This window comes from Eimeria maxima, genomic scaffold (genome assembly GCF_000499605.1).
Source record: "Eimeria maxima Weybridge genomic scaffold, Emw_scaff241, whole genome shotgun sequence".
In the NCBI taxonomy this organism is placed as follows: Eukaryota; Apicomplexa; class Conoidasida; order Eucoccidiorida; family Eimeriidae; genus Eimeria; species Eimeria maxima.
This window is the reverse complement of record NW_013565267.1, coordinates 1-25628: the sequence shown is the minus strand read 5'-3', so window position 1 is coordinate 25628 and position 25628 is coordinate 1. Positions and strand designations below refer to the sequence as shown.

The window sequence follows — 25628 nt, the reverse complement described above, 5'->3', positions numbered from 1 at the left end:
CGACAGCCCAATTGCGAGCTGCTTCTGGCAGCTGCACCTGTTGCTGAAGCAGGAGCAGCAGATGTTTGGGGGCGGAAATTGGAGCGGCTGGGGGGATTACATCCAGGCAAAGACTCACAAAGTCAACGAACAGCTGCAACGCTCCCTCGCCTCCGAGCGTGCGCGCGAAACCACCAGCAGCAGCAGTTCCAGCAGCAGCAGCAGTTCCAGCAGCAGCAGCAGTTCCAGCAGCAGCAGCAATGACAGCAGGGAGGCTTCTTGGTGGAATAAGTACATAGAACGTCCTTCATCTCTTTTTAAATCTCTCACATTTTACATTGATGGTCTGCAGCGCCTCGAATGCGCTGAATTGATCTCTACCGGGTACTGCAACGGGGCGCCGAGTTTGGGGGGGCCCGAAGGGGCCCCCCTTGGGGACCCCGGTGGAGGCGTATCGGGTGTCCTTCCTTCTAGAGGACCCCCTGATGGAGCCTGTGGAGGACCCACTATTGCTTCTGTTAGAGGTTCTGGTGTACGTGAGGCGGTGATTGAGGCTGTACAGCTGAAGAGGGTTTTGGTGGCTCATGGAGGACAGATATCGCTTACTATGGGAAAGGGAGTGACACACATTTTAGTTGATAATATTGCACTAGGAAACCAAAAGTGGAAAAAGCTCAGGTATTCTTAACGATTCCTCACTAGGGGTGCTGCTGCTGCTCGGGATTCTGCTCGGATGCTGCTGACGCTGGTTGTGATACCGCTGTCTTCGATGCTCGTCCTGCGGCTTCTGCTCCTCTTAGTGCTGCTCCTATTGCTAGCTGGTTCTGATGCGCCCTCTCCTTTCGCTGCCGTTGCTGCTGTTCCTTCCGCTGCTCCTCTTGATGCTGTCATGTTGTTGCTGTTGCTTGTGCTGTAGATGGGTTTGCTCCTGTTGCATACAGCTTCATTTGCTGATGCACCTTCTTAATTTGCATGTGCATTAAACTTGCCTCACTATACTACAGCTCGGTATAAATCTGTGGTCTTCCCTTCGGTTTTGCTGCTGTTGCTGTTGCTGCTCCTGCTGCTGGTTGGCACTGCTGCAGAGATAGAGGGGGCACTGCACGGAGTTATGTAGTGGTGAGATGTGGCTGGGTCTTCTCTTCAATTGAATCGGGGCGACTTCTCTCTCCTACTCTTTTTAGACCAAAAGGTCTGCAGCTCAACTGTCAGCCGCTGCTGCGGCGCTTGTTACCCCCAGGAGCAGGGGCGCTCACACATTTCCAGCAGGGGGCCCCGAGTCCAGCAGCAGGCGGGCTTCCACACCCGCAACAGGGGGCCCCCAGTCCCACAACGGGGGCCCCGTCACCCTGGCAAGAGCCACGAAATGCTCAAGAGAACGTCTCCACGCATTCACGAAACAGAGAAAGGCAGAAAGCAGGATCTCGAGAACCCAATGCTGCAGCAGATCCAAATGCTGCTGCGGCACCCACTGCTGCTGCAGCATCCGCTGCCGCTGCAGCGCCTGCTGCTTCTGCCGCTGCGAGATTGTGTTCGCCTCCTGCTCATGCTATTCAGGAAAATGGAATTATATCTGAGTTTTGCTGCAGCAGCGAACAACTGCCGCAGCAGGTACAACAACAGCATCAAGAGCACCAGCAACAGGAAAAAGAACAACAGGTTTCCTCAGACACGAGCAGCCAGTGCAAAGCTGCGGCGCCTCCGGTAGAAGCAACAGCAGCAAAAGCAGCAGTTGATGCCTCTGCAGCAGAGAATGGTCCTCCAGCAGCAGCATATGAGGGAGCCGCGGGGAATATTTTAGCTGCCATTGCTGGAAGTAAAGAAGGACTCACACTAGAGTCTACTGCTTCTCTTGTGAGTAGCCGTTCGGTAGCAGCTGAAGACACAACCGCAGCAATAACGAAACCAAAAGAATTCGCCGTCAGTATCACATCGGCAGCAACAGCATTTGATGCCTCCCAGCATGCAGGACACGTGCAAAGAGCACAGGCTGGAGGAGGGGCAACAGCAACAGCATTGGGAAGAGGAATAACAGCAGCAGGAGCACCAGGAACACCAGCAGGCAAGGGAGGAGCAGTGGCGGGGGCCACAGCAGGCCTTCCAGTAGCAGGAAGGAGGAGGGGCGTAGTGGACTGCCGACAGCCTGATTTTGTGTCTTCTTTTTTCGAACATTCTCGGCTCCACTTTATTGGAGTTTGGCAAAGCCGCTGTGCTGCAATGCTAACCCGTCTCCTCAGCAGCAGCAGTAGCAGCAGCAGCTGGCAGCAGGTTGCGCTTCCGTGGAAGGATGCGTCTGTCACGAGCAATTCACTGCTGCCCTTGTTGCTGCCGCTTAGCTTAACGCTGCCTAATGAGAGTGACGTGGCTGCTGCTGCTGCTGCTGCTGCTGCTCATTCTCCTTTGTTCGTGCAGCATTCCAATTCGGCGGAAGCAGAAGCACCAGCGGCAGCAGCAACACCACTTCCGGGAACGACAGCAGTCTCTGCAACAGCAGCAGGGCGCTGGATTGTGCACGTTGACTTTGATGCCTTCTTCGTCTCTGTGGCTCTCCTCAAACACCCGCACTTAAAAGACAAGCCGGTGCAGTCCCGTGTCCACAACTCACGTAGCTCCTTTTGCTCATGTTGTTGCTGTTGTTGCTGTTGTTTCTGCTGCGATGCTTGGCGACGAAAAGCGCGTCTTTTGAACTGCGCAGACACTGCAGCAAAACTTCTCATTCCAACAACACGAAAAAGCTGGCAGCTGCCATTCATGCTTATGCTCTTGCTGCTGCTGTGGCTGGTTCTGTTGCTTTTGTTGCAGGTTGCAGTTTGCCACTCTCGGGGGGCCCAATGTTCAACAGTCTCTCCTTGTAAGTTGTCACAGCAGTCTTGAGGAGATTCAGGGGATGCTGAGGTTTCTGTCCGTGAGTGGGGGCGTGGGGCCTGCTGCTGCTGCTTCAGCTGTCATTGCTGCTGCTGCCATCACTCGCGGGGTAGGGTCCTTGCAGCAGCAGTAGCAGGAGTGGTACGTGGTTCTTCAGTCGCCTGGCTAAGGGTTCCCGTTGTTTGCGCTTCACGCGTTTCACTTTTAGGGGGCGATGGTGATGCTTGTGGGCTTGGAAGTGTGTTTGTGGGGTGTTTCCGTTCATTTGCAGCAGCAGGTACACCTGTAACAGCAAAAGCGGGCGGCACAGCATCATCCGCGGCAGCGCCTGCTGGAGGCGGCACTTCCGAGATTGCTAGCTGCAACTACGTGGCGCGTGCCCGGGGTGTCTGCAAGGGGATGTGGCTGCGCTCTGCCTTGCATCTGTGTCCTGAGTTGTTGCTGCTGCCGTACGACTTCGCTGGAATCGAAGCTGCTAGTGCAGGCCTCTTTAAAGCCGCCCTCTCTCTCTCACGCAGACTGGCGCCCATCTCATGTGATGAGGTAACCCAAACAACGACGCATGGACACAATAACCCTTGTTTAACTGCCGGAACCATTGTAAACCCTTGTAAACTTTCTCACCCGCAACAAAGCCTTTGTAAACCGTTATAAAACGAACCCCAAATCATTAACTCCCGTGAACTCAGATGGGTGTGGATTGATGCCTAGGGATCCACAGCCGCGGATCAGCCAGGAGTGAAGACTGTTTGAAATGATTGAGGGCTTGTATCACAGCATGGAAGCAGCAGCAGTATCTCCAGCAGTAGAAAAGTAGGCATCGTAGGCATCAGCTGCAGAAGAGGGTAATCTGTACAAGCGTGAATATTGTGTTTGTCTGCGCTGCAGACGTTCATCCAGATTTGTTTCCCGCTGCTGCAACAGACACAGGAGGGCTTTTCTGCAGGGCCCTGCAGCTGCAGCGGCGGCAGCAGTAGCAGCAATGGCAATTTGTCCCAGACGATCCACAGCCACAATATTAGCAACACCACCACCACCAGTAGCAGTGGAACTGGCAGATGCACCAATAATAGCAGTAGCATGAAGGCAGATGAGGCAGCGGCAGTTGCCGATGTGTGCGTGGCGTTGAGGGAGGCGATAACACAAATGACTGGCTGCACGGTTTCCGTGGGGGCTGGCAGCAACTGCCTTTTGGCCAAACTTGCAACTGCAGCAGCAAAGCCTTCAGCTGACGCTTCTGCGGCCACACCTCCAAAGAAGCACAAAACAGCAGCAGCAGCAGCAGCAACAGCGGTAGTGCAGCGGGATGGAGTGTGTGTGGTGAGGGGTGGAGCAGCAAATGCAGCAGCTTTTGTGGGGCCACTACGGCTGCGCGCGATTCCCGGAGTGGGTCCTGCGGTGGCGTCTAAAGTTGCTGCTGCTGCGTCTGGAACAGCAGCACCCAAAACATGCTGGGACGTTCAGATAAAGGGCGAAGAGTCGCTCCAGTTGCTGCAGGCTGCCCTGGGTGTGTATCCACTTTCAGTTCCAGGCGACAAGCAGCAGATGCAGCAGACGCCGACAACCTGAAGGTTAAGGGGAAGAGCCTGTTGACAAACTGCCACTCAGCTGCTGCTGTTTGTTTGCAGGCCGCAAGAGGGGGGCCCAACTGTGGTGGCTCTGCCACGGGGTAGACGTGCGCCCTCTTCCCTCTCCGCTCGCTGGTGCTCCTACTGCAGGACAAGCAGCCGCAGGCTCAGCAGCAGCTGCGGCTGCGCCTGCTGCAGCTGGAGCAACCAGCAACATGCCACCCAAGGGCTCTCTGAGTATATCTGTTAATTGGGGTATTCGCCTTCAGCAGTATTCCGATCTCCTTTGTCTCCTCAAACAAATCGCAGAAGAAGGAGAGAAGAGACTCAAATCCAACCGTCTTTACACTGCCAAGATCTCGGCAAAGGCATGCAGTATACATTAAATCCTTAACCGACGAATTAACGCAAAGTGAAGAATTTTGTTGCATGCGCACCTTCAGAGTTTAGACTAAATATTGCGGCCCTTGCTGCTGTTGTTGCTGCTGCAGCTGTTGTACCGACATCCAGCAGCCCCCATCCAGACCACCAAATTTCTGGGGTGCGGCGTTTGTGACTCGGCGAGGGGCTCCCGTGTCGTTGGAAGCAGCAGAACCAACGGCAGCAGCAGCAGCAGCAAAAGTAGGAATGCAGTGTTTGGGGTGCAGTCGTCGGGAGACTTGTACGAGGAGCTTCAGGCGCTGTGGAAAGAGAGTCTCAGCGGGTGCGCTTCTTTTGTTCCTTCTCCGCTGTGACCCCTTTGCTGCTGATGTTCCTGGTGTTGGTACTGCTGTCGCTTGCTGCTGCTGTTGCTGCCGGTGCTTGCTACTCCTGCTATAGATACCTCAGAGTAGCCGTCTTTTCCATCCGTGCGGTGTGCGAAGAGCGTCGTACTTGTCGGTCGTGTGCTCCTTTTCAAAGATTGGCTCTCACTGCTACCTGAAACTGATGCTGCTCTATTCCTTGCAGCGTATGCCCACTGGAAGACTACCGCGGCATCACGCTGGTGCTCCAGCAGCTGCGGACAGAGCAGCAGGAAGAGGCGCTGCGGCGGCAACAGGAGCATCTTCAGCGCAGCCTGTTGGGAGTTGCTTTCAAAAAGAGCAGCACCAGCAGAGGCGCTAGCAACAGCAACAAAAGCTGCACCGACACTCTTGAGCCGTGCTGTGTAGTAGTAAATCAAGTGGAGGAGGCCCAGGATGGGTCGCCGTTAGAACGACCACAGCAGCACCAGCCGGTGGAGCAAGAGCAGCAGCAGGAGCAAGACATGCAACAGGAGATAGTCGGTCTAGGAACCCCACTCAAAGCATCTTACTCACCCGTGGACTGCTGCTTTATTACTACGAGCGACAACAGTGACAGCTCCAGCAGCGCCAAAGAGGCACGCACGCCAGTAAGGGTGGCACCAGGCCGAATTAGGGGCAGCGCCACCGCTGCTGCTGCTGCCTCCGCTGCTGTGGATAGTTTGCATGACTGCCACCGGTTGCTGGGAACTTCAGAGCTGGAAACTCCGGAGAGACGTATCCAAACTCGAGACGGAAGCTCGCCGGTGCTCACGGGGCAGCTACAGCAGCTGAGGAGTGTTCGTACCCCTGAGAGTCAGGCCTCAACTCCTCTCTTGAGAACCCCATTGGTAGACAGAGTTCAACGCATGCAGACAACGGATAACGGAAACAGCATTAAGGGTTCACACAGCAATAAAAAGAGGAAACGTTCAGCAGCAGGATTAACTGCTGGTGCTGCAGATTGCGGAAAGTCCCCTATGACGACTCAGCGGAGCCTGGAGGAGTTCTTGCCAGGAGGTGCCCGATCCCCTCAGACCCTTCTGAAGGAGCCGCAGCAGCAGTGCAGCACCACCACTGCTGCAAGGGGTCGTCTGCTTTATGCTGCTGCTCCAGTTACTGTTGCTGCTGCTGGTAGTTCTCTACCGAATGTTATATCTTTACTGACGCAAAATATAGACAGTAGTAGCAGCGAGATGTCATCTCAGCTCCCTTCCCAGCTGCAGCAGCAGGAACGCGGGGACTGTTGCTGCGGCGCTGCTGGCAGTAACGGCTGTTGCTGCGATCCGGAGAAGTGCATCAAGCAGTGCTTGTTGCATATCTTTCCCCTCTGCGGTGCCCCACATCGCCTACCGCTCTCTGTCCGCATACCTGCTGCAGCTCAGCCTGTGATGCAGCTTTTGTTACTTCACGCTGCTGCGACGGGAGCCAACGCAGCGAGCCTTGAGGGCAAGTCTGCCCACGTTGTCGCTGCAGTTTCTAGCCGGATTGCTGCTGCTGCTGCAGATAACGGCACTGTTTCCCCCCTTGCATGCATTCACCAAGCACAGCCGCCTGGTGCTGCTGCAACGGGTACCCCCAGCGTCTCTACTGTCAATAAAGGCATTTCTGAGAGGCGTCCTACAGATCGTGACGCTTCTTCATACAGCATCGAGCACGTTGATGCCCCAGCAGCAACAGGTTCTGCTGCCCCTCACGAGATTCATGCTGCAGCAGCCTCTGGCCAAGCACAAGTACCTTCGTCAAAACTCAGTGATCCTGTAGAACAGCCCGAGGACCCCGTCGAGAAGCCGCCGTCAGAAGAAGCAGCAGCTGTTTCCGAGGCAGCATATTGGGAGTGTGTCGCTGCTGCTCTGGAAGGATTTGGAGGGGTCTTGACAGCTGTCATTGGGAATCTGGTGGCTGTCGGTGCTCACGAGGAGCGGCAGCTCCTCGTGAGGGCCCTGCTGAGACTGCTGCAAAATCCTGGGGCACGCACTGCCGTAGCAGCTGGGGCAGCAGCAACCGTTGCTGCTGTTCCTGCTGACGTGAGGAAAGAAGCCACCGGCGAAGACTGTTCATCTAGGCTCACGCTGCTGCTTCTACGTCTGTTGGTTTGCTCAGCAGGTCGCCTGCTTTGGCCTCTTCTCCTCCACCGTGCACAAGACGCCTTCTTATGTTGTTGAAGACTCCACCGTATGGCATCCCATTTGCCCCCATCACCACAGGCATTTTACACAACGAACATGAAGGCTCCCTATAGCACGTTTTCCCCCCTTTTAACTGTGAAGTACTTATGCTGTATTAGGGCATCTTTGGAATCTGCAGCGGCTGGTGGTGCAGCTGCTGTAATGCAGGGCTTGGACCGCCGCTGTCATGAACCCTGCAGGCTGGAACCCTTTGCACAGACGGAGACGTAATATAGCGGCAACTCCCGCTGCAGCTTCTGCTATAGTAGAATCCTACTAGAACAGACCCCTGCAGACCACGGCACCAATGCAACAGTAGCAGCAGCAAAAGCTGTGGCTACAATCGTTTGCTTTTATGGCTTTCTCCGTACAGATTTTTTTTATTTGCGTTCCGTTCGCATGCATACTGAACACTGAAGTCTGACATCACGGGAGGGAAGGTGGCCGCACATGGCCCTTTTTTCTCGTTGATGCTGCTGCAAACTAAGGACTGCACCGTTTGCGGCGCTAGTATTCACGCGTAGCTGCAGTAGCTCCTACTGCTGCGGCTGCACACGTGGACTCGGGGAATGCAAGCGGTAGCATTTGTGTCCTCGGCAAGAAGGGCCTTGAGGCCTGAGCTGAGCGACACACAACATAATCAGAAAAAGAAGAGGAGTATGCCGAGCAATCGGAGCCACAAGTGGTCTAGGGCTTTAGGAATAGCATTTGGCCTGCAAATATAGGTGCGTGTTCTGCTTGTGCTTCATTTCTTTTCTCTCGTGAGGCTTGCTCACAGGAGCAGCATCACCGCTTCTTCCGTGGGGCTGCCGGTAGCGTGCCAGCGAACTCTGGCGGCTTTGTCTACCAGCAGCACGGAGACGAACTTCGCTCTTTCTCTTCGCTTGAAGGTTTCCACCTCTTCCGCCCCCCAGCGCCCGCTGTAGCCCATGAAAGAGCCAAAAAGACAGCTCCCTGCGGCACGGCTGCGGATCAAAGAGCAAAGGTGTTCATACTCCTCAGCCAGAAGACGCAACGCAGCTTCGCGGGAATCCTGGGGGACTTCACGCGGCCCCTCCTGTATGCGTGCTGCCCTGCGCAAGCGCTGCGGAAATGAGTGAAAGGGCAACAGCGAACGGAAGGAAGGGGTCAGAGACTGCATGCTTCGAATGGCTAGAGAACGAAGCCAGAAGGGCGCATGATCGACGCAAATGAATTGCAGGCTCGCCAGCTCAGGACCTGTCCCGTCTGCGCGCCAGCCAAGGCCGGGGCACGGCTGCTGCAACAGCCCCGGCGGCAGCGACCCAGTAGCAACAGCAGCAGCAGAGGTAGCAGCAGTGGGAGAGGCGAAAACAGGGCCATATACAGAAGATATGAACGAGCTGTGGCTCTCCAGGCGGCGAACCCAAGTAGCAACATCGGCTAACTGAGAATGCTGCCCTCCCACATCGAACAGAAACAGAAGCGAGACGCGTCCATATAGGCGCTCCACCAGCTGCGCGCATGCAGGCTCCAACACATGGATCAACGGGAATCCCCTTAGAGGCCCAAATAGGTATAAACACCACGAAAAGGTTGCAACGAAGACACAAAAGAAAGAAACTGCTGATAACCCACCGATGTCTTTGGCAGAATTGCCCCGGGGCTGCTAGGGCGGAACACCCTTTCCCTAAGCCTAATATCCTGCGTCTCTGCGGATGGGCTTGGGTCTTCGTGAAGGCCAAACGGTGTAACGAAAAAAAGAGGAGGGAGCTTAGCCGCCTCGTGGGGGGGAAGCAGGCGCGACGGGTAGTGATGCGCTGCGGTCATCCCGTCAATATAGCGTTTGTACACAACTGGAGAACAATCTGTACCCTGAGGGGTCCCGTCGAGCGCCCCAAAAGAAGCGCCCACATCAACTTCTGCGCCTGAAAAAGGGTGGGAAATAGCTCGCATCAGTCGGCGCAAAAACGCTCGTGGGTTGTTTTTCTGCAGCTGCTGCTGCATCTCACACCACGAAATGAAGCTGGTGCGATCATAGAGAGGGCTCGCCCACCGATCTTGCAAGGAAGACTTGGGCGAACTGTGACCTGCTGACAGCTCCCGGCGAACCCTTTCCAGGATGTTTGCAGGCCACTCAGCCCGGGGGCGGCATGTTGGCGCTAGGGCGCCAACAACTTTGCTATCTGTAGGGGGATCTAATGAATTTGCCCTGAGACTTCTATGCAGAGCTGAAGAAGTGACACAAGGATCGTGGTGGAGGCATCGTTGCTGTCGTAGGTAGTAGCACGCAGGGAAAGGAGAAGACGGTGCGTGTCTGCTGAGGCCAGCGTAGGGACACACGCCCACAAACCTCCTATGGGGACGGCAATGGTTCCGCATGCTCCCGCATATTTCAACTCGCGGAGACCCAAGCATTTCCGCGCGTGTAGCTGGTGCAAAAGCCAGCATTCCAGCAGGGAGTCGGCCCATGAAGGCGGCAAAGGATCAAGTGGGAGTTTTCTGCATGTTGGGCCAGTGAAATTGGCACCCTGTTGAAAATTATAGCTTGGGAAATTAGAAGAAAGGAGAATTTTTCCCAATTTGAAGAAGGTCAGTGCATCCCTTTCCCCCCACAGCCCCCAGTGTCAATGGTGCTCGAGTCAGGAGATCGCGATCAAGACGGCCTCGCAACTGAAGATTCTGAATTCATAGGGCCAAAAAAACCCAAAACAAAATGCCGAAACCGATGATGGAATGCTTCAACATACGCAGGTGGCCATTTGGTTGTCTCGCCCCTTACTGATTTCGGGCCGATGCAACAGATGGCACCTGCACAATTCACCTGAATATTCAAAGAAAGGCTAATTTCCTCAACTACGCACCGTTTCTTTGAGTCACACCAGATATGTGACTGTCTGTAACTGCTTCAAGACATCAAGACAGTGACTCATGGTTTTCAGACAAATGAAATCCAGACGAGCGCAAGCTCATGAATCCCTTGCTGAAGCACCGCCTAAATACAAGTTTCACATGCCTGACCAGGATTTTCAGGAACTTAATGCTGCGTCCACCTTACTATCTTTCATTTAAAATAGTAACAAGTGCTCATGGAAGCGATACTGTGTCTCGCTTCAAAAGGACAGACTAGGGCAGACTCAGGTTCGGTCCATTATGGAGGCTGACAGGCACTCCCTTCCTCCTCGTCCGCCAGCAAACGCAGGTAATTGTACTCACCAATGTACTAATAGGATTTCCTCCTTGCACCTGCTGGAGCTGTTAAGGCTGTTGACCTCCTCGTTCACAACAGTTTCTGCTCGACGCTTGCGCGTTTCTCAGTAGGATTATTTGTGGCTACAGAAATGGGTATACAGCTTAAAAGAAGTATCTACCACTTTGGAAAGTGAGAGGCAACCTCTAAGTGAGTGTTAGTGACGGGAGTGACCCTGCGAAGTTAGGGTCAGGGTTTGCCGTGCACTAGTTTGCTTAACACTGAGTTAAGCGGCGAGCCTGTGTGCGGTGGCTACCGTAACTTTCAGATACCTATCTCCTTCAATTGACATCTCAGCTGAGTCTCGGATCCTGAGTAGAACGCTTCCTTCCACGACAGTTTAGAGTGAACGAAATGCTTGAAGGCTTTTCCTGCCCATTCAGGTGGTCACTTGCATTTGCTTTTGGTGCTATATAGTCCTCATCTTCAGTTGAAGCACCAGTTGCACTGGCGGGTGTGCGTCCGGTTTGGTAGGGTGCTTTCTGCAGCCTGCTAAGTGGCAAACTACTACACGCTTTTGTGGCTGAACTCCACTAGTATTCGGGCGCTGAGCTGCAGCACAGCAGCCGGCCGGCAGGCTAAGTTCATGCATAGGGCTCCGACAGTTACGGTATTTACAAAAGCGTAATTAAATGCAACTGAACAGTTTTCCACCTTAGGTTTTGGTGGAACGCTTGTTTGCGGAAAGACCCCCGCCCATTCGCTCGAGGTGATACCTCCGTGTACCAAAATGCCCACGTTCCGGCATGCTGAGCCGCATTTGAGCTCCCGATAGTCATAAAGCGCTCTTAGTACAACCTGCAGGAGGCGCAGCCTCCTCTGCTACCGATTTGGCAGCACATAATTCACCAGCTATAGGAGAGCGTTAATGCTCCCTGCACTGCGCTTCCAGAATAGCAGCAAGCAGTCATAGGCTTTGTGAGGATAAGCGTTCTTTATACTGGGACTAGGCTACTAACCTGAACCTGGCGGGGCCCTCCTGAACATTGAGTGGATGGAGAATAATCATTCAGCTAGTGCATCTCAGCATGAACAAACTCAGCGTTAAGGTACCTCCCCTTCGTGGTGTGGGCAGCCTCAATCATCACAGGAGCATGGGCGACCTTGGTCGGAGCGGACTCAATCACCACAGGAGCATGGGCGACCTTGGTCGGAGCGGACTCAATCACCACAGGAGGGTGTGCCATTTTAGTCGGAGCAGATTCAATCACCATAGGAGGGCGAGCCATCTTGGCTGGAGCAGATTCAATCACCATCGGAGGTTGAGCCATCTTGGGTGGAGCAGATTCAATCACCACAGGAGCATGGGCGACCTTTGTCGGAGCAGATTCAATCACCATCGGAGGTTGAGCCATCTTGGGTGGAGCAGATTCAATCACCACAGGAGCATGGGCGACCTTAGTAGGAGCAGATTCAACCACCACAGGAGCATGGGCGACCTTTGTAGGAGCAGATTCAATCACCACAGGAGCATGGGCGACCTTAGTAGGAGCTGCCTCAACCACCACAGGAGGGGCGGCCATCTTGGTTGGCGCAGCTTCAACGACCAAAGGTGCAGGCGCCTTTGACGGGGCAGCCCGAACAAGATGTCCTCCTGCCGCCACCTTTGTCGGAGCAGATTCAATCACCACAGGAGGGGCGGCCATCTTGGTTGGCGCAGCTTCAACGACCAAAGGTGCAGGCGCCTTTGACGGGGCAGCCCGAACAACTACAGGAGGACCCCGGTGGAAACAGCCTCGCCTGAGTTAGTGGTGTCCTCTCGCCCGGTAAAACCAGCCACGTCGAAGCTGCTGGTGTCCACGTCCGCGGAAACTGCCCCGTCGGGCTTGTTGATGTCCTCCTGCCCGGTAGAACCAGCCGCGTCGGACTTGCTAGTATCCTCGTCCACGGAAACAGCCCCGTCGGGCAACAACCATGGGAGCGGACTTCTTGGTAGGTGCTGCCATCATAACGGGTGGGGATGCCATTTTGACTGGCTCAGAAACATACATAACCTTCTTCTTCTTCCCCAGGCTGCGCTCAGGTGCACTGTCGTACTGCTCAGTCTGGAAGTTCTCGGCTTCGAACACCATTTCAGTCTCATCCTCAGCAGCAAGTATGGAAGGGAAGATCATGGGGGCAGCTTGAATGATCATGGGAGCAGCCTTCTTGGTAGGCGCAGCCATCATGATCGGTGCGGGTGCCTTCTTTACAGGTTCAGCAGCATATATCACCTTCTTTTTACCTAGCTCACGGCCAGCTGCACCCTTTGAGACCTGGTAAGCTTCGTAGACTTCGGCACCTGCATCATATGCATCATGTGGCAAGGTACGGAGGCATATCAGACTGGCATGGGTAAGAGGCACCAGCAGTTGGGTATACTCTTCACCGGGTAGGGTCGTAGGGAACAGGAAGGGGATGGTAACCACGAACTGCAGGGCCCATGGACTGAGCGTCCTTACCAGCTGCTTGTTCGTATTCATGTGCCATATACTGCTCGCCTGCAGCTCCCTTCCCGGTTTCGGCAACGTGCTCCTCGCTAGCGCCCGGGACTGAGAAGGTGTTGGTAGAATCCGAGTCGCATTGACCCCTGCTCCTGAGCTTCTTCCTCATGTCCGAATGATCCGGTTCGTCTCCATTGATGTTCTCAACGTAACTCTCTTCTGTGTGTGGAAGGCCGAAACCATCCGATTCCACGTTGCTTGGCACCCCAGCAGTGGATTCGTGCTGCAAATCCTGATAGGCAGTGCTGGCTTCAAACGTTTCATAGCTTTGAGAGGTAACTTTTGCCGCTAAGGATACACCTGGCAGGACGAGCAACAAAGACGTGTGCAACCTCATCTTCACTGGGCGTCACCGAGCTTTGGGCTGTACACGGGAACAACGGAGACCTGCGCACACTTGAGAGGAAAGAAGTGTCTTTGATTACACCGCTTCTCCAAAAAACCAACTTTATAACCATGTGACAGTCCAACGCTCCTGTTCTGCTGGCTGCGAATAGGAATCGCGCGGAGGGTTGTGTGGGGTCGTGCAGCTGCGCGACCTATCGGGACACATGCTTACCTAGCCCACGACTCCGCGGTGAGCGAAACCTAGCGATACAACGTCCCCGTCTTCATGCAAAATTTCATGTAAAAAATCAAGACTGTGGTAGCATATTTTTGTGTGCTATGGGTTTTAGCCAGTGCTTTCTTCCCCTGTGGCACAGGTAAAACGTTGTGTCCCCGTGGTGACCTTATCGCATCACGCGTCTCTCGTTCAGTTGAAATTTTGAATAAAGAATGTTCGAAATCCCTTTTCCCATTTAATTCTTCTTCAAGTTTTAATTGCGGTCCATTTTTTAACCGGTTGCCCCTCTCAATTTCACATTTGTCTCAACACGCTAGTCATCCGTTGACCAGGGTAGTTTTCTGTTTATAGTCTTGCTCTGTTCGTGCGTTTCTTTTCACCAGCAGCTCGTTAGTTTCTCATGGGTTAACTGTAAATTGCTTTGCAAGGTGTTACTTCCCACAAGCATTAATTGGCTTGCAACAAAGGAACTCTACCGTTTACGGAGGTCCACCTGCTGCTTGCAGAAAACTGTCAATTTTCTGGAGTAGTCGCTAGGTACTTAGGCAGGTATTAACTTTTCGTTGAACCGCTTGACCCCAGTGAAAGAGGAGTGCATGACCCTAGTTCATATGCCTGACAGTTACGGTACTTTTTGTGGTTGATAGGCGGATAGTGATGTTACCGCAGTACTCTGTCCATGAGTTGACACAGTACGCCTGCCAACTCAGCTTACCCCAAACTGCTCTGCACAGCATAGCAGTCTCTCATATTCTCATATATTTACCATATAACGGTATAATTTAGAGTGAATACACTCATTTTAAATAGTTGACGTCCCAGTGTATGAGAGATCAGCAGTGCCCCGCTGACGGTGTCAAGTGCTCTTCTTCCTGCCCCCAGGCTGGCTACTGAGAGCCAAGTAGAGGTTTAGCAGCAGTCTATACTGTTAGCGCAAGCCGACCAATCTCTTGTGCTTGAATGTGGTCTTCCTTGCAGCTCCCGTTGCAGCAATACACTCTGCAGCTCGCAGGAGGCCGCCTCCCCTTAACGCGTCCCAGGTTCGGGGCCGCTGTGCTCAGCAAACCTGGGAACTGGAGCCCATGCGAGGTGTATTTTTGTGGACATTTCTTTAAGCCGTTCATTTCAATGCACACCGCAGCTCTCAGCAGAAGGCTCCCACGGTACGGATGCGCCAGGCAGGGGAGTACGCCGAATTAGCAGCTACCACGGTTGTCGTGTCTTGCATTCCTCAAGGGCAACGCGAAAAGCAGCCAATACACCCTCATGCACTCTATGCAAGCTCATTTTGGTGTTGGATTGCTGGATTGCCACTCCCCATTTTAGTACAAGGCAATCAAAACATCATCTGCACCGTTGTAGCGATAACGGGGAGTTGCTGGGAAAACCGCGGTTGGTGATAGAATTAATCATTCGGCAGTCGCTACACGCAATCTAACCATGTCGATTATGGGACTCCTGCAACTTGCGATGGCAATGTGACTCAAAACAGGACAGGAATGAAACAATAGTCGGCATTTTACGGTGCACGTAACTCAGATTGCAGCTAGTTACCAAAGTAACGCTTTCTTTAAGACTAGCATTTAATTGCCTGCTTTTCCAAAAGGCATTTCTGCAGTGTTTTATACATGTCTTCGTTACATGTTTCAACATACCATGAAATGGGCCTTCGCTTGTATGAACGTGAACACTGCGCAACCACCGTGCACTGAAGTGCACGAGATAGAAGAATTCGCAGCGGAAGCAGGAACAGGGTGATAAATACGGTGTGCGTTCATGAACTGGTGGCTGTGTTCACCTCACCGCGTAAACATTTGCAGAACCTCGTGCATTTCAGGGAGAGTCACTGAGTTAATACCACGGAATTCATCTTCATACAGACAAGCCTCGGAAGCACTGCAAGTGTGATCGTCGAAGTTAGCTTGAAAAATAGAAGAACCCTCCCTGGGCGAACCCTAAAACTGTGTGTATTCCCGTTTGTTCAGCGACGTCAACAGGTCAAGGCGAGCACGAGCACATGTACGATGCATCCCTCAAGCTGCAGCATCACCGGACCTTAATTACCTTCACACTACACGCAGCAGGCGCAGTAACCCTTGAGCTCGATTGTTGAAAATGCGAACGCCTGGAACTACGGCTTTAATCCGGAGCGTCAAAATGGCCTCTAGCGGCTACATAGCAAGCCATTGGTCTGCATTTTTCTATAGTTGGCGTTACGTAGGACGATCTGCCACAGGAAAGATGTTTGAACATCCTGTCACAGTCATGGATCTCCGTAGCGGCCCGTTCCAGTACAGGAACGACACAGCCAGGAGGTGGCAGTTGCCGCTGCTCCAGAGAGCAGTAGCCTGGGAAATATCCGTGCATGAAGGTGTTGATGGGTCAGCGCCAACATGAAGCAGCTGCGGTCAGAGCCACGACGGGCAGTTGCTTCCCCTTCCGCTGCGTGGTTACTTTACAGTACGCTCACATTAATTCTGCAATACTTCAACTTATAGACACTGCAAGCGAAATGTCAGCGTACTGGATTTCTTTCTCACTGTCATCAAGTTACAATGCAACAAGACCTAAATGAAGAGCAATCTACGGTTAGACTGCCTCTCTGCTTTGCTCACTGAACAAGCGCGCATCTGAAAAAGCTCAGACTCCCACTATGCCAGTGAAAGCTCATGATTAAGATGACTTTGGCTGCGTTTCCTGAATTTGCATTTACTGCCCCAAACATGAACCAAAGTGTTTCTGGCACCGCTCGTCTTCAGTAGCGTCATTCCCTTCTCGGCCAATCCGGCTCTGTCACTGCCTTCCTGAGCAAGCTTCAGCCACTACCTTCTGGCGAAGATGCAAAACAAACAACTCGAGAGTCACGAGAGCCGCAACTGCGGTCACTACCGCACCGGGAACCCACCATGCCAGTTCACATACTCTGCGGGACACAAAAACAAGCATACACCCACAGACTGAGAACAACGTGGCTTCCAATATATGATTCCTAGTTTGTGTATGTGTGTATTGCTGCTGTGAAGACTACCTACATCAACGAGCACCAGAGTGAAAGGCAGGCGACAACCACTTTAGCACAATCCTGCAGTGGCTTGCTGCAACAGGCGCGTCACTGCAGCCTGCAGACGCTCCCATGAACCGCCTACTTTGTTTCTTGGTTCATTTCGAAGAGGATCTTGATACTGCAATCAGGATCAGCGCATCGGTTTGTGTAAGGAACGTACACTTGCTCGCCGCTGCATACAAACGAAAACAAGGCGTCTGCACAGACACGCTCTCCTGAAAACCCAACGGAATGGCAACAGGTCTGGGACACAGCTGCAGATAGAGGAAATCGATCCTTTCTAATTCTGTGGAAGCGTCCGCAAAGGCGAGGCGGTTCGCTTATTTTCACTGACATGCACGCAGCCCGAGCGGCGCAGGCAGAGTCGTTGTTAGGTTCTGGGGATTTCTCTTGAAGCCCCACACGCCAGTTGTTCCTGTCCATTACCACTTTGAAGGCAGAGAGCACTGCACAACCAAAAGCAAATAACATATGACCAAAAGTAAATATCATGCGCCCTACAGTTGCAGAAGGCGAGGGCGCCTACGGGGGACCTAAACTGCACAGTCCTTTTGGGGGAGAATGCTAGGGTGGAGGTGCAACCAGAAATGCCATTTGTTGCTTAGCTGAGGTCTCTGCTAGCGCATAGTTTTGCTAAATGAGAAGAAAAACAAACCCCTGGTGCCCAGGCGGATCTGCCGCCACTGGTCAGCTCCCATAGACAAGAAGGGCTGCGGCACGACACAAAGGACTTCTCCGACTCCCGGTTCACGAACAACGAGGCGTTCAAGAGGAAGCTGCAATCGCGGAGCGTCAGGGGAAGATTGCGAAAGGGTAAAAGAGAGAGACGGAAGAGGGCGAATGTTCTGGCGTTGCAACAAAGGACAGGTGCGTCTGTAGGCCCGCTTCCCTCCTTCATCTGTTAACGTCACAGGGCGGGACACATGAGCATTTATACTGTCTTCTTCCGAGTCTGGGTCTTTGCACAGCTCGTGTTCAGTATCCAAAGGCAGCCACGCTCTCAGGCTCTTCCACATAGGCGGAGGCACCACCATACACTCCGAGCTGCACGCACAAGGTCGAGGATTTGCTACACCGCATGTTCCTTGGGGGCACAAACTCATGCGCATCCCAAACCCTAAACCCTAAACCCTAAACCCTAAACCCTAAACGATAAACCCATGAAATAGCAGCAAAAATGCCTGAACCTATGCATATTCGTTTCCGTTCTCGAGATTTGCTATGTGTTGGCTGGTCTTGTGATGCGTAACTACTGCAGCATATGCTGCGTCCTAATGGATAGCGCATGCATGCTGCTGTGTCAGTACACCCCTCATATATGGATAAAATGCTGCAAAAATCTTCATAGTTCCCCACCTGAGGTCTACGACGGCTTCCCACGCGCTAGATAAGGGATGGCCTATTAGTTCCCCACAGAGTCGCCAATCGAAAGTAGAAAAATGAATCAAAGCGTCAACTCCAGCAGCCCCAGTTTGCATGCGCTCTGCCCACAACATTTCCCCGAAAATACGGCTGGCGTTGCTAGAAAAGTATATGTTTGAAGGCAGCAAATCGCGGCCCGAGAAGGGCCCCTGGGGCCCCTCCTGAGAAATGGGGGGCCCAGGTAACGGATGTCCCGTTGAAGGGGGCAAGTTAACATCGATCCCCACTCCCTTTACACTAGGCTCCAACAGCAAGTTCCACAAAGACGCCTCGCGGCAGCAGAGATCGGGTCCTGACGAACACATACAAGAACATGCAGAAAAGATCAACGTAGGCGGACGTGCTTACGTTCATGCATGCAATCACAGCCAATTCAACCGACGCTTTCTGCTATGTGTTGCACTAAGAAGTTGGGGTTTAGGGTTTAGGGTTTAGGCTGAAACCCCCAGGCCCGACGGCTGTGCCTCAGGCACAAGGAGTTGCAACGGGGGAGAGAATCGCCATCTTCCCCTAAATATTGCCAAATCTGTTTTATTGTTATTGTTTCTTTTCTATTATTATCTTGTTTGTTTTTATTTTCTTCTTTTTCTTCTTTTTTTTTGTGTTCAACTACTCAGCTGCACGGTGTACCTACCTGCTATTCCCCATACACCATCTAACCCCTTGTACGCGTCAAACTCGGTGTCTCGATCTAACACCAATTTCACAGGAAATCTACTGAGCCGAAGTGCAAACAAAGAGGGTACAGCAGCATCTTGGGGGCCCCCAGGGGCCCCCCCCAAGTTCAATTTCTCTTCAGATTCATAACCTGGTGGCAACATCTCAACAGTGTCGTGCCCCTCCAAGCGAAGCTCGGATACAAAAATACCATCTACTACTTGTTTATATCTGCAGCAGCAAACACACACACCACCACTACTACTGCTGCTGCTGCTGCTGCTGCTGCAGTATAAATGGCACCTTCGAGCTATCCGTACAATCGACGGCGCAGCGCAGCAAACACTCAGAACAAAGGTGGTAACAGCGTCAGGACAGACCACCGCAATACAAAGTGAAGCCATGGCACCGCCTGCTGCTGCCGCTGCTGCCGCTGCTGTTGGTGCTGCTGCTGCTGCCGCTGCTGTTGGTGCTGCTGCTGCTGCTGCTGAAGCTGTAGCTTCAGGCCTTACCGGGCGGCATATTGGGGGTCATGCTGCGAGGAAGGCCGGCAGCTAAAAGGGGTCTCGGAGAAAGGCGTACACATCTCATGCCAATTTAGACACCAGCTGCTTGCAGAGGACGCATCAGGATTGTAGCATGTCTGCTGCTGCTGCTGCTTCTTGAGCTGCTGCTTCCTTTGCTGCTTAGGATTATCTGTCTTCTTCCCCTCCTCCGATGAATGAGCATCCTGCTGCTTTGCGAGCCCATCATTCTGCTGCTGCCGTTGCTGCTGTTGCTGCTGTTCGGATGTACTGTGTGTTTCAGCAGATCCCGCAGTCTGTGCTGCCTCATGCTGCTGCTGCTTCTGCTTATTCTTCTGCTGCTCCTGCTGCTGCAGTGCAGCAGTAAGCTTCCCTGAAGTGCATGCAGCTGTATCGGATGCAAACAACCTGAGGCCTTCCTTACAAGAATCTAAGCCTAGCAGCAGCTGCTGCCCGCCAACCCGTACCCATAAGGCTACTCTTGTGCCTACGACTGTTAATGGCATCTGTACGGTTTCTGTGGGGCCCAATCCCCCTTTAATTGCTGCAATTGCTGCAGTAACTCCTGGACCTGCTGCTGCACCATTTGAACGTGCTGCTGCTGCTGTTGCCGCTGTCGTAGAAATCTCCTCTATGACATCTGTAACAACAGGAACAGCAGCGGCAGCTGCTGCTGCTGACGGCCCTCCTGTTGCAGGGTACAGGATACAGCTGCAGCTGCAGCAAACAAGAAGGAAACATCGAAACAGCTGCCGGGGGCCTCGCAGCCCCTTGAGGGCCCCGCGTCTCCCCATGGGCTTCTAAAGAGCAGCAAGAAGGAAGACAAAGGGCCCTTCTACGTCTTGAGAGTGGCAGGGCCACTCCAACCCCCCGTGGGGCCCCCAGGTGTTAAGCGTTGCAACAATAGACTATATGTCTTGTATAGGTACCCTTCTGCTGCTGCTGCTGCTGCTGTGTCGCTGTTGTTGTGGCGCTGCAGCTCTCGTTATTTGGAGGAAGCACTGGGCACAGTTGGGTAAAAGGAAGAAAAGAGTAAAATGCAACAAATAAAGAAGAACTACACTCGACGTAAGAAGCTGCGAAAGCAAGACAGAAGAGAAGAGATGGCCATAACCACAGCAGCAACAACAACCGGGGGGGCCCCTGCTGCTGCTCTTGCTAGAGAGCTCATATGCGTTGCATGCCGTTGTTGCATTTATATTGCATTAACAATAAAAAGAAAGAATTCCTTAACAGCTGTAGCAAGAGGAGGCAGACAAACCCCAGCGCAACCCTTACGTACAGGGGCCCCTTGGATGAGTGGCGGGGGGCCCCCAGCAGCAGGGGGGCCCCCCTCTATCTTCCCTCAGTGTGTGTTGCGCGTATAAGAGCATATTTTCCTTTCTTCTTAACATCTTTATATATACTTTTGTTTCTTCTCTCTCTTTCCCTCCTTCTTAGTGTTTGTGTGTCGCAGTAAAGGAACTGCAGGACGACCTTGCATGCTAACAGTTTGGTGTTTTCTTTTCCTTTATAGAGTAACAGCGTATAAAGAAGCAACTTTTTTGCCTTTTTGCTTAGTAAATAAGGTAGTAAAGTACGCGTTAATATTTATAAGGCTTACAAGGAGAAGCAAGCTTGTGCGGTGTATTAGGTATCTCAACAGTGCTTAGGGTTTAGGGTTTAGGGTTTACGGTCTAGAGTTTACAAGGTATATCCAGGTGTATAGGAAGGCGCATGAGGTGTATGTGCTGTATAAGGTGAATAAAGTGTTAGTTAGGGGTATAGACATTTAGTCTCGTTGCTCTCGTTGCTGCTGCAGCGCAGCAGCAACGAGAGCAAACGGGAGTAAATATTTATAGGATAGATACTGTTGCTGCTGCTGCAGCACAAGAAGCGTAGCGGATACACCGTAACGTGTCTTGTCTGCTTCTCTGCTCTAACAGTATTAAGTCTTAATCCCCTTTGTAGATCATACAGTTAGCTAGCTACTGGTGGGGCCTCGTTGGGGGCCCCCCCTACAGCATACAAAGGCCCCCTTGCACAGCAGCAGCCCCAAGCGTATCTGTGTATGGGCATCCTCTGCATGCAGCATGGAGCAACAAAAGAAAAAGTAATTTAATTCTCCTTCTTAATGTTCTCTTATAAACAAAAGAACAAAAGATGTCTGCCCCTCACCTCCCTAGGCTACAACAATAATACTCCAACGGAATCTCGGGGGGCCCCCCCCTAGGGGCCCCCGGGGCCCCCCGACTTTTTCTTTATATTTCTGAAGCAAGAGCCAGTGGGGGGCCCCAGGCCCCCCCAGTTACTACTCTATATTTCGGAAGCACTATCCGGGGAGGGCCCCTGGCGGGGGGCCCCTGGGGCCCCCCAAGGGCCCCCCTCCCCTCTATTAGTCTATATTTTTTATTTTGCTCTTGGTCGTGCTGCTAAGGCTGATGCCTGCAGGCGGGAGACAAGGGCCTCTGTATTAGCAAGGGACTGCAGCAGCTGCTGCACTGTCTCTGCTTGTACTGTAAGGAGCCGTAACAGGGCAGGAGCAACAACCTGTTGCTGCTCATCACTGTTGATGTTGCTGCTGCTGATGCTGATGCTGCTGCTGCTGCTGCTGCTGCTGTTCTCTGGTAGCTGCTGCTGCAAACTCGCTAGCCATACACGCAGACCGTCAATACGTTGCTGCCAGTCCGCCCACTGAAACTCCTCCTGCAGCAGAAAAAAAAAACAGCAGCAGCAGCAGCAGCAGCAGCAGCAACAGCAACAATAATCAGTCAAACGGGAAAAGAAGTGCTGCTGCTCCTGCTGCTGCTACTGATGCTGGTGATGCTGCTGCTGCTATTGGTGGTGCTGCTGCTGCATCAAGGATATACCTGAATCTGCATCAAGAGTTGCTCATTTGCTGCCTCGCAGCGCGGATTTGCCTCACAGACGCCGCGGCTCATAGCCAACCCTGCAGGTGCAGCAGCAGCAGCAGCAGCAGCAGAAGCAGCAGCAGCAGCACAAATACAAGTGCAGCAACAGCAACAGTAGCATATCCAGGGACAGCAGCAACTGCAGCAGAAAAGGTGCAGCAGCAGCAGCAGCAGCAGCAGCAGCAGGACGCACCCTCGACAAGTCCCACAGTCCTAATAAGGTTATGGCCTAAGATCGCGTGTCTCTTCTTAATCCTTGTTAGCTGTCCACAAGCAGCAGCAGCAGCAGCAGCAGCAGCAGCAGACGCATGCAGCCCCAAATGCTGACACCAGCAGAAGAGCAACAACAGCAGCACCAGCTGCCAAGGAAGCAGCAAGCCAGCAGCAAATACACGAACTCCAGATGCCAGCAGCAACACCTCCAGCAACAGCAGCAACAGCAGCAACAGCAGCAGCAGCAGGATATTATCTTACAGCAGCCTTCATTTGTTTATATTTAGCAGTAAGTGTCTCTGTGTCTCTTGCTGTTGCTGCTGCTGCTTGGACAACTGTCTCCGTCCTCTCTGCTGCACCAGCTATCCTTGCTGCTAAACCCTGCAGCCCCACAACAGGGACTACTACACCTGCAGCAGCAGCAGCAGCAGCAGCAACAGCAGCAGCAGATGTAGAAGTCGGCAAAAGTTTGGTGCGATGCTGATTCTGTAAGCAACACCACCACTCCTGTTGCTGCTGCTGCTGCTGTTGCTGCTGCTGCTGTTACTGCTGCTGCTTGCATGCAGCATAAACCCTAAACCCTAAACCCTTGATCATACCTGCTTGTCTATCAGGGTTCCTGCATGCAGCTCTTTGCCAACGAGAGAGGAGTTCCTGTCCTTGTTGCGGGTTTGCTGCTGCTAGCTGCTGCACTTGCTGCTCCATTTGTATATTTTGCTGCTGTGCACGTGTAAGTCCTGCATTGCTGCTGCTGCTGCTGCTGCTGCAGCTTGTGCTGCTGCTGCTGCTGCTATCTAAATCATAAGAAAAGCCTAGTGCTGCAGGGGTCTCGTCCTTCAATAGCTGCTCTACTCGCTGCAGCCGCGACTGCAGCGACACAAGATAATTCTTCTGGTGTATAGGCAGCTCTTGTTGCGCTATATACATACACAACAAACCCTAAACCCTAAACCCTAAACCCTAAACCCTAATATTCTAAATTTTAAACCCTAAACCCTAAGTTGTGACGAGGAATAAGGGGATTTATTCATTATATATGAATAAGAGGGGGGAAGCTTCCTCACCTGCTGCAGCGTTTTGCTGCTGTTGCTGCTGTTGCTGCTGCTGCTGCTGCAGCCCAGTTGAGAGGCCAAAGAGGCCTGTATTCATCTTGCCAAGACTGCTGCTGCTGCTGCTGCAGTAGTTGTTATTACTGCTGTTGCTGCTGCTGCTGCAGTTGCTGCCGGGCTGCTGCTGCTGCTGGTGCTGCTGCTGCTGCTCCTGAGGTGGCTGCTACATCAGGTATGCAGCACCGCAGCGCGTGCTGTCCGTTTGCTGCTGCTTGTTTTGTATGCATGCAAGCAGACAGTCTGTAAACCCTAAACCCTAAACCCTTGCTCCATGGTGGCTCTAAACCCTAAAAGAGAGGGAGCAACGCTGCTGCTGCTGCTGCTGCTGCTGATGCTGATGCTGCGATGTTTGGGGTGTATGATGAGCTTTATGGGTTTATTTTTCTTTATATAAATAAAATAAATATTATTTATATTTATAGATGAAGCAGCAGCAACAATGTAGGAAAAAAAGGAGCCAAGGGTACAATTTATATGTGCCTTGGGGGCCCCCTCGTGGGTATAGGGGGGCCCCCACAGTACCAGTACCCTATATCTGGGGTGTCTAGGCAGCTAGATAGTTACGGTGTATAGATAGGAGATATAAATAAAAATAATAATAAATATAATAAAATAAAAGATACCCCTTATTAAAAAAGATATAAATTATAAGCAGCAGCAGCAGCAGCAACTGCAGCAGCAGCAGCAGCAGCAGCAGCTCGTTCTATCCTATGGAAGTTGCTGTGTTGTCTCTTGTCTCTCTAGATCTGTAGCATGCTGCTGCTGCTGCTGTTGCTGCTGTTGCTGCTGCTGCTGCTGCTATAGATAGAGAAGACGGTATAAAGGTTAATTGATTGTTTTATTTGTTTGTATGCATGCATATTTATGCATTAATTGTTCCTGGTGCTGCTGCTGCTGCTGCTGCTGCAGTTATATGTATATATATTGCGCTGTACATACACCCCAGTAGGCAGGCGTGTTGTCCCATCACCATTTCCTGGTTTTTTTCTTCTTTTTCCTTATTTTTTTCTTTATTTTTTATTATTTTATTTAAATAAGAAGAATAAATACATATTAAGGACAATTTAGATATATAAAAGGTATATTTAATCCTTATTTCTTCCTTTTTTCTTGTTGCTGCTGCTCTTATCTATGGGGAGTAGAGAGAAGGAGTGACCCTTGCTGCTCTTGGGGTGTCTATACACCTCAACAGGCAATCATTTTTATTTTCTTCTTTTTTCTTCTTCTTCTTCTTTTTTATTTAATTAATTCTTTTATATAACAAGAATAAGAAAAAGATTATCTGCATGCAGCAGAGTACTCATAGAGCTATCTGTTGTTGGCTATACTAATTTATTTGAGGTGTACAGACACCTCAACTTTTTTTTTAGGGTTTAGGGTTTAGGGTTTAGGGTTTAGGGTTTTCTCGTTTCTTGTGTATCCCCTTTATTGTGTGTTATTTTGTTGCTATAAAGTACCTAATAAAGAGTATGAATTAGTGTCTCTTTTTATTTCTTTTTGTCTCCTTTTTTATTCTTTTTTTCTTTTTTTTATTCTTTTTTTTATTTATTTTTATTCTTTTTTTTTCCTTTTTTTTTCTTTTTTTTCCTTCAGGGGGTAAAAAGATAAAAAGTCTGATGATGAGGAACATAACAACATACGCAGCATTTGCTGCGCTCGTGCATACTGTTACTGCTGCTGCTGCTGCTGCTGCTGCTACTGCTGCTACTGCTGCTGCTCCTCCTCCTCCTAACCCTCCTTTTGCTCCTCTTCCTCCTCCCTCTGCTGCAGCACCTGCAGCTCCTGCTGCTCTTGCTGCACCTGCATTTCCTGCAGCTCCTGCAGTTCCTGCTGCTCCTGCTGCTCCCTCTGCTCCTGCAGCTCCTGCAGCTCCTGCAGCTCCTGCTGCTGCTGCTGCAGCTCCTGTTGCTGCTGCTACTGCTCCTGCTGCTGCTCCTGCTACAGTTGACTGTCCCTTCTGTCAGCTGCGCCGTCATGGAGGTAAGAAGAAAAGATGCATGCATGCGCATGCATTGTATTGTCTATTTATTTATTTATTTATTTATTTATTTATTTATTTATTTATTTAATATATAGTAAATGATTAAATAAACAAGTAGCTTATTTATTATTTATTTATTTATTTATTTATTTATTTATTTATTATAAATA

General features: G+C 51.8%; 5 protein-coding genes across 5 annotated transcripts; 1 reads left to right on the top strand and 4 right to left on the bottom strand.

Annotated features, from left to right (window-relative positions):
* Positions 1–61: 61 nt before the first annotated feature.
* On the top strand, positions 62–7504 carry EMWEY_00023820 (ImpB/MucB/SamB family domain-containing protein, putative; the record flags this gene model as incomplete). Its single annotated transcript, XM_013480853.1, has 10 exons — positions 62–657; positions 1065–2559; positions 2782–2830; positions 3116–3387; positions 3733–4351; positions 4563–4787; positions 4926–5115; positions 5361–7107; positions 7280–7348; positions 7481–7504. The coding sequence occupies 10 exons, from the start codon at positions 62–64 to the stop codon at positions 7502–7504; spliced, it is 5286 nt and encodes a 1761-aa protein (XP_013336307.1).
* A 351-nt stretch (positions 7505–7855) lies between these two features.
* EMWEY_00023810 (hypothetical protein, conserved) lies at positions 7856–9717 on the bottom strand (the record flags this gene model as incomplete). The annotated part of the gene is made up of 3 exons (XM_013480852.1): positions 7856–7961; positions 8118–8815; positions 8938–9717. 3 exons carry the CDS (start codon positions 9715–9717, stop codon positions 7856–7858), a joined length of 1584 nt encoding a protein of 527 aa, XP_013336306.1.
* Positions 9718–11562: 1845 nt separating this feature from the next.
* Positions 11563–13369, bottom strand: EMWEY_00023800 (dense granule protein GRA11, putative; the record flags this gene model as incomplete). The annotated part of the gene is made up of 3 exons (XM_013480851.1): positions 11563–12289; positions 12476–12830; positions 12991–13369. 3 exons carry the CDS (start codon positions 13367–13369, stop codon positions 11563–11565), a joined length of 1461 nt encoding a protein of 486 aa, XP_013336305.1.
* Positions 13370–16390: 3021 nt separating this feature from the next.
* Positions 16391–20058, bottom strand: EMWEY_00023790 (hypothetical protein, conserved; the record flags this gene model as incomplete). The annotated part of the gene is made up of 7 exons (XM_013480850.1): positions 16391–16520; positions 16744–16833; positions 16996–17107; positions 17317–17705; positions 18018–18375; positions 18718–18971; positions 19253–20058. 7 exons carry the CDS (start codon positions 20056–20058, stop codon positions 16391–16393), a joined length of 2139 nt encoding a protein of 712 aa, XP_013336304.1.
* Positions 20059–21652: 1594 nt separating this feature from the next.
* Positions 21653–25434, bottom strand: EMWEY_00023780 (hypothetical protein, conserved; the record flags this gene model as incomplete). Its single annotated transcript, XM_013480849.1, has 5 exons — positions 21653–21949; positions 22114–22193; positions 22968–23285; positions 23433–23637; positions 25144–25434. Coding segments are annotated over 5 exons (1191 nt in total), but the record flags the coding sequence as incomplete, so codon positions are not given.
* Between the last annotated feature and the right edge of the window lie 194 nt (positions 25435–25628).